This window comes from Dunckerocampus dactyliophorus, chromosome 18, assembly GCF_027744805.1.
Source record: "Dunckerocampus dactyliophorus isolate RoL2022-P2 chromosome 18, RoL_Ddac_1.1, whole genome shotgun sequence".
In the NCBI taxonomy this organism is placed as follows: domain Eukaryota; kingdom Metazoa; phylum Chordata; class Actinopteri; order Syngnathiformes; family Syngnathidae; genus Dunckerocampus; species Dunckerocampus dactyliophorus.
Genome location: NC_072836.1, coordinates 18,665,309 through 18,673,733, shown reverse-complemented (window position 1 = coordinate 18,673,733; position 8,425 = coordinate 18,665,309). Strand labels below are relative to the sequence as shown.

At 40.5% G+C, this 8,425-nt stretch overlaps 1 protein-coding gene across 1 annotated transcript in view; it reads right to left on the bottom strand.

The window, feature by feature from the left end:
* Positions 1-8,425, bottom strand: part of pvalb6 (parvalbumin 6) — a 41,170-nt gene that overhangs the window by 1,471 nt on the left and 31,274 nt on the right. Inside the window, exons 2-4 of the mRNA XM_054759306.1 lie at positions 1,841-1,903; positions 608-740; positions 416-525 (exon numbers count right to left, since the gene is read on the bottom strand). Of these exons, the coding sequence (XP_054615281.1) occupies positions 416-525; positions 608-740; positions 1,841-1,898 (301 nt within the window). The 5' untranslated portion in view covers positions 1,899-1,903. The remainder of the gene's footprint in view (positions 1-415; positions 526-607; positions 741-1,840; positions 1,904-8,425) is intronic.

The window sequence follows — 8,425 nt, the reverse complement described above, 5'->3', positions numbered from 1 at the left end:
TCTAATTGCTCCTCAGAGACTTTTACAATATACACACACTCACATAGCACAATCAGAGTTGTGCAACAATTAGATATGACTTGTGGAAAAATACTGCTTGATGTCACATGGTAACGTAGTTGTTGTTTATTATTCCTCATGTCGTAGTAGTTGTCCTATGTGTGTTTACTTACCTGTTACATGCTGTGGTGTCATGGCTGTGTTGGCACCCTAATTATAGTTAAAGTTCTGTCTAGTGACCCGCCCCCATTTATTGAACTGTGTGACAAGCTCACTCTGAGTTCAATGCTGGCTGGCTGTTGCTTGCCACAACCATTTGTGGGACGTAAGTTTGAGACCCCTGATTTAGAGCATAATGCCCCCTTGTGACATTCCTGAGGATCCATCATCATATTTTGTGTTGAATGGTGTTTACCGTCAACTCCAATCTTGCCGTCCCCGTCCTTGTCGGCTGCGTGTAAAAATGTTTTGGTTTCCTTATCTGTCAGGTCCCTGCCGTCTTTGGCAAACCCCTTCAGGACAAACCTAGCCAGAAGAACACAGGCGGGTTACAGCGGCGTTACGCTATTTGTGGTGCGTACTGTGTCACTGTGCATGCTTCTCTCACTTGAGTTCCTCCTCCTCTATATAGCCACTGTTGTCAGCGTCCATCACCGTGAAGACCTTCTTCACATCCTCAGAAGACTTGTTCTTCAGGCCAATCATCTCGAAAAACTTCTTATGGTCGAAAGAGTCAGCCACTAGCGCACACACAACAAACGCAAAGATGCACAGGCAGAACATGCATCACTAGAATGACAGTACATTAGTCATCACCATATACAGTAGATTGGAACAGCTAAAAGAGAACAGCACTCTGGTCACTTATTTTGCATAGAATGATTCAGTTGTGATGGTGTTCTCCACTAGGGGCGCCAGAGAGGCGCCTTAAGGGGTGGTACTGCACAGTAGCAACAATTTTGAGGGATTTTATTTTGAGAAAAATAAAAAATAAAACTGCCTGCCTACCTGCTAAGCTACTTTCAACTATATTTAAAGGAATAAATCAAACTTTTTTTTTTATCCTGCACGGGTTCCTCCAGAATTTGTTTAAACAAGATATTCAAAGGATTTGCATTCACTATTTGGATGATAAGACAAAAAAGTAAGGCTGTTTTTAAATTTGTCATGTTACCATATTGTTCAGTTAGAGTGTCAAGTAAACTACATTTAATTCATAAAAAACATTTATAATCTATTTCTATTTTTTCATTCCTTTTTGCGTAATCGAGGCGTGAGACAAAAGTGGCTATGTCCACGTCTGCAGTATAACACGATCCTTGCCCAACAGGTGTGCTTGCTGTCACGTGTTGCGTAACAAGCACTGACCGGAACAATTCTCTGACAAACTAAGGACCGCGGACCTGAACTAAATAGGAGCATAACAAAATAATAACATATTATTATTTGTATTTTATTATTTATGTCTATAATTTATTATATAATATTATACAATAATAAGTGACCATAGTACATAATATTATTATTATTATTAAGTAATTCTTATTTTTCTCTTCATTATTTCCAGTGCTTCTCGTAACGTCCAGGTCTCAGCCTGGGACCCAAGAGTGTTAGAAGCCCGTGAAGCTCTTATTTCATGGCTAGGACCCCATGGAAGTATTGTCACGATTAATATAGTTATTATTTGTGAAACATTTCATTCATAAGTGCAGCGAAAAGAAACAGATAAAAGCAGCACACAATACGAAATCAAATACAATAAACCACTTCTTGATACACTCAAGTCACTCGTTTCTTTTACGTAATCGGCCTCTATTTGTGTTTCCATGCTGTGAATTACCTGCGAATGCATCTAGTGCTTTCTTGATGTCATCGGCGTTAAGGATGCTGTTCGCCATTTTGGCTGTTGGAAAGAAGAGAAAGGGACAGGAGAGGGAAGCGAGGTTAAAATTAAGGTCAGCACGGAGCATGGGGAGAACGTTCCCGTACTGTATTACACTGATGACACTGTAGAAACGGAGAAGGAAACATGTGAGACGGACGTGATGAGTGAGAGAATGAATTAGTGACAGTCGAGATGGAGTGGCAAAGTACTGAGGCAGGAGGGTTAGGGTTTGTGGTTTATGGAGTAAAAGCATGAAGATACCAAGTAGAATGAATGAGTCGGGGGAGGAGGCACAGATGGCAGCCAACACAGTATATATAACGTTTTATTTGTGCCGTATCGTGGAGCTGTTACAGATGAAAGCAGGACTGGAGGGCCGGAGGCCAAGTCAGCAGGGACTGAACAGACCATCTGAGTCTTCAGCTGTCTCTGGAACACCAAATGCGTCTTCACTTCCCCGGTCCTTAATGATCTTTTACTACTCCCAGTGAAAGGTGAGCACTGCGACAGTGCTTTGGCTTTTCACTCCACATGTGACACAACCTGATTGGCCCTTATGAAGTTGCCACCCTTCCTTGACTGTGACTGATGCCTTCTTCTCCTTAATAAGCTTCAACACAAGGCGTTTAATATAAGCAAGATGGACACACTGTAGGCTGTCAGTGGCTCGCAGTATTTCTCCATTTTGGAGACCAAATCAATACAGCTGTAGTGGAACTGGAAGAAAAAAGCACGGTTACGGCACGTTGCTCACTCTGTTTTATAACATTCAAATTAAAAGTAGGATTTCTTATTTATAACTCAAACAAACAAACCTGTTTACAACCTTCTAAATACGGTTTTTAACATGATCAGAGCCCTATGGACATGAAATAAAACGCCTCGTCACCTTTACACTCATATACCCAACATATTCCCCAATATAGAAGACATAAAAGGACAAAATAAGCCATTTAAGACCTAAATAAGGCATAATGTAGACTCACACGTTAGCACTGGGAAAGTTCCATGATGTTGCTTTTTATGTTTTCCAGTTTCTGTACAGCACTTCCTGCGGTGGCTATTGTCACATCAGTGTAACACTACTGACACCTAGTGACCAGTGTAGAATACTACATATTATCACATCTTTGAATGCATCTTCTGAATGCTTTATATTTATATTTTAGTTCATTTAACCATTTTATGCTTGTAAATGCTTAACTTGGGCCAAAAATACATACAATTTGTTGAAAAATACATTACAATTTGCTTGCATATGCATATCTTCTTTACTAATAACACCCACGAAACAGCAATGACTTTTCAAATTAATATTATTTTGAAAACCAGGAGAGTGAAACGGCAAAAGTCGAAGCGCAAAGTGGCGAGGGACGACTGTAAATTCTGTCACTGCTCCAATTAACACCTCTGTTCAAAGAATTGAAGGGTCTCACAGCGGTCGCGTGTGTTTTCTACAAAAGCAAACAAATCTCTTAACGCCAGGTCAAAAAAAACATTGCCATTCACTGCTGTGGCTGTAGGCAACCTTCTGATGTAGTTTCTGTTAACTCCACAAAATAGCAGTCACTGAATTTGAAATATCATAAGTGGTCAGCATCCAGCAGCTTCACCTACCTCTGCATGCGCTTTAAAATGGCTGTTGGTGTGAAACTCATGCGCTTTTAAACTTCTCATACTCTGATTACAACATTGGTTCTGTTGCTGCCGTGTTATGCACTATCCTTGTGAATAAATGGCACTGTGGTCAAAGAGAGCTACTTTTTCATGCACTCCAAATGAAAGTTAAGACATGCACTTGTTGTACATCACGAGTGTTCAGCCTCCCTCCAATTATCGCCTGCTTCCAATTAACAACCCGAATAAGCACCCTGCCTATAATGACAGCATTTATGGTAGTTAATCGTCACATGAACCCAGACACGATCTTTAAAGCACTTAGGGAACCAAGGTGACCTCCATTTGAAGTGCTTTGTGGGTGTTCACAGCAGGTGATGCATGGGCCTCCTCAGGGTTGGAGTGTTATCAGCTTCAGGGGCACAGGCCTGCACACGTGGATCAATAGTGAACAGTACTTAACTTCTGCGGCCGCACAGCCAATTCTTTGATTGTTACCAGCGCAACCTCCTTTTGTCGACCTTTAGTACAAAGGTGTCTGTTGGGAAAAGAACCAATTCACTGTGAAATGGAGAGGATAAGATTGATTTAGTGAGATACAGAAAGTCACTGCGCTCTCAGTGGAATTGTGCAAAGTCTGTTGTTGTTTGCTTGAAAAAGGAGTCTCCTACGGTCTCCTACGGCCTCCTACGGCCTCCTACGGTCTCCTACGGTCTCCTACGGTCTCCTACGGCCTCCTACGGCCTCCTACGGTCTCCTACGGCCTCCTCCGGCCTCCTACGGCCTCCTACGGCCTCCTACAGTCTCCTATGGTCCAGCTAATCTGTTGGCTGTTTCTGCAGGCAGCTGCTTTGTTCAACTCAACAATGTTTGAGCTGGACGGCTTGGAATCAGCTCGGATAGGCTGGGTGGCATGGAAGTGCCTCATGGTAATCTCTCACCACTTAGAACTTTGTAGCTTTTCAGAAATATATTAATTATAAAATCATGCTCTTTTGTGGTTGACTACGGCCTATTATTATTTTTAAAATATGCATATTTAAGCCAATTTCATGTATATTTTGTGCCTAAATTAAGCATTTTCAAGTGGCTAAATGAACTAAAATACAAATATAAGGCATTGAGAAGACACATTCAAAGAAGTTGTGATGATATTTAGTATTCTACCTGGTCACTAGGTGTCAGTAATGTTACAGTAATGTTCGGTGAGACACACAAGCAGCAGGCTCGATCAAGTCCCGCGCCCCCAAGAACGAGAAAGTGAAAGATAAGCTTGTGTGTGTAAGAGCTTCTTTTCCCAGTATTTTTCAGTGAGTCATATCTAAGTGCTGTGCAACAACGGTTGTGCTATGTGAGTGCACACGTGTGAGAGTGTTACAGGGTGTTTTTTTCCACCGTCTTTCATATTAGCGTATTATGCCAAAAACAGTCTCTACCGAAGGGATAAAGGGGCGCTATATTGCATGGAATATGTAAAACTTGAATATCCTCCACTGCTTGAAAATAGGATTTACTTCTTCTTGAGTATGTGACCCACATTGGCACATTCTTGCTTCCAAGCAACATTAACTCTGTGCGATGCAATGTGACAGTCGGGTAATTTAATATCCCCTTGTTGATGTACCAAATCTTCTGCTGTGCATTAGTCAGAGTGGCGACAAAGACTAGACGTGTCAGCGAAAGCTCGCTGCAACTTTAGCTTGCCTTCATGCCCTTGCCCAGGCATCACATATATGCCAAAAAAGAGCAAGGGCAACAATCAATTCCCTCATGCACTGTCCAACTTGGTAGAAAGACTTGAACATCTGTATAACTGATCCACAAATGACTGAACGTAATGACAGCTATCTAGAAGCTCCTGATACCGATAGGGACAGCACCCAAACAAGTGCACACATGCATGCACACATTCAGTATGTAAGACTCACAGTGAGTGTCGAGGGGGGATGGAAGAGTGTACTCGATAAGAGGAAGTGCAGCGGCCTGGGGACAGTGCAGCGGTTATCACCGCTGTCCACTGTCTAATCCTCTGGCAGGTACAGGACAGGATAGCTTAACCACACACTTACAGTTGGGCAATGACAATATTGTCCTTCTGCGCGCGCGTGCGTGCGTGCATGCGTGCGTGTGTGTGTGTGTGCTTTCCTGTTTTTCACGAGTTGATACTGATGCAGGGGGTGCACAACCATGATCTTGTTAGTAAATGTAATGCTGACGTTGTAAAACCATAAATATGAGTTTGTTTTATGTTTGAAGTGGGAAAAATTAGGGTTTTTATCTCCCTGCTAAGGTGCCAATTATATCAACGCTACAATGTCATCCGACAGCCTTTGGTGAGAGACATCTAATTTAATTTAAGGTAATTTATTCCACCGTAAATCCCAGTAATGGACAAATATTCATTAACATGAGCGCAATACATGAAGAGAGTCGGGCACCATCACTGAAGGGAGATCTTTTAGGATATTAGGAATTGAATACCAGTACATTTCAATATGATTATGCTATGTACAGTACAGTATAAGTTACAGTATGTATCGGTTTTGCCTGTACAAGACTGCATTTAGAGGTAAAAACAACATGAAAAGCAGAGAGCTGTTTATGGGTGAAAAACAAGCAATTGTGAGTGAAGATGGAAAATCAATCAGAACCATCGCACAAACATTGGTCATAGCCAGTACAACCCTTTGGAAAGAAATAAACCACTGGTGTACTAAGAAGCAGACAGGCAGACCAGGGGTGTCCAAACTTTCCAGCGAGGGCCGCTATGATATTTTCTAAAGCTGTCTAAATGTCTAAATGTAGACATGCTAAGAAGTTAAATATATTTCAACAAAAACTGCATTTCAGCTTTGTTTTATCCAGCAAGTGAAATTTTACAAAAATTACAGTATTATTTTTTTTAACAAGTTTATTCTCGGAACATTTTTTCTCTTAATAGCTGTAACTTTACAGGATTAAAGTCTTTGTTTTCAAGTCTTATGATTTTTCAATTGTTGCTGTTTTTTTATTTTCAATTTTTGCTGTCGTTTTTTTACATTTTCCAACAATTTCCGCTTGTAAATGTTCTTCTAGTAAACATTACAAATTTATTACAATTTTATTCTTTGTTTGTTTCTCATCGTATTACCTTAAAAAGTCTTTTTTTTCTTTAATATTTCAACTTTATACTACTAAAATGACATTATTTTACCCTCGTACTATTTTGTCGTGAATGAGTGACACTGTAGAAAAAGACCCTAAAACAGGGGTCCAGCCAAGGGCCACATACGGAAAAGTCGAAGGATGTGGGGGCCGTTTTAATATTTTTAATTTGTAAAAAGGCTTGAGAGAAAGGCGTTTTGATGATGTATTTAAAGACAAAACTTTTTGTTATCGGTGACAAAGCTTATAATTATTAATTATTAGTACCAACATTTCGGCTTTTGATCTTTAGTTCCCATTGGTGCGTTTTTTTGGAAGGGGGTTGTGTTGTTCAACTCAATTTCTACAATGTGCCGCGGGCCAATGAACTCACCTGCCCCCAAACAGCAGCAACAACCTGACGCTGTCACTGTCTTCTCCTCATGTAAGACCTCAAAGCAATGGAACCACAACCTCGGACTGAAAAGGTGCAAGGATTCAACTCCAGAACCAACAGAAAACATGGAATGCTAATCACTTGCATCCTGTTGCTAACTGTGTACTCCTCCCATGTGACACACATTTCCCCAAATGTCTCTGTTTTAAGATTTACGGTGCAATAAAGTTACACATGGGTGAGATTGCAAAACAAACACAGTGCCTCCACAGCTTGACATATTTGCATGTAATATTAGCAAACAAATTAAGGATGCAAATGATTTTAATAACTCATTGTAAGCAGTGTAAAAAGTCATAAATACTTCATTATGAGATACCACGTGTGCATAGCATTAGCGATAATAATTGAAGTGAATATTCATGCTGCAGTACGAGCAGAACGTTTCCATCTATTTCTATTTATGAAGCGTGCATTCATCCATAAATTCATGAATGAATTCTCAGGGGCGATGCAACAAGTTTGATTTCATCAGCATTTTTGACAAAGTTTGGTTGCCCCGGAGCGCAGCTCTTAGAGCGCAGTCAATCTCATTACGTGTAATTAAAATGTGACCTTGAAATAAATCACAAGTAAGCCCCGGGACGTCACCGCTCGGCGTTTTGCAAGCAAACCCCTGCTATCGCAAAGTAATTACCTGGTTGAGATGTTGTCTCTGTATCTAAATGTGATCTCTTTCCATGGAGGAGCCAACTGAGGGAGTTAAATAACGTCCTCACTCCTTTATTTAGCTTCATCTATCTTTACTTATTTGTCACTGCATTTGTATACCAAGAGAGACCATTCATCAACACACGCTGGATAAAAGATTCATCAGCGTGTTACCTGATAGATGAAGGAAGATAATACATTACATTTACAAATACGTACATTTTGAAGCTATGCTTTAGTTTGAATGATCTAGAACATATTGTATGTAGTTTCTCTACCATGGTTTTGAAAAGTTACACCAACATCTTGCCTTGGTTTACGTACATTTTCTGGTTAGCGTACAATATGACGCACGTCTTGTCATGCTATTAATACACTGCCTGTATTTTTATCACAAAACGTACTTGTTAGCAGCCTATTAGCTTGCTATTATGTGGAAACAGGAAGCGAACGTCAGCTCCATCATCTGTCTATGAGGTCATCAGTGGTTGACTGTAATTCTTGGCTAACTAACGCAGTTACGCCACAAGTCGCCACAATTTTACTTGCAGAAACCAGTTGGAAATGCATATAAATGATGAACGAAAGGGATAAATGAACATTTAAGGTTACCTTTACCTTTTTTGAAGACTTGCTTGTTGCCAAAGACGCGATGTGGCAACGAGATCAACACGGACACCACTTGTTTTGTC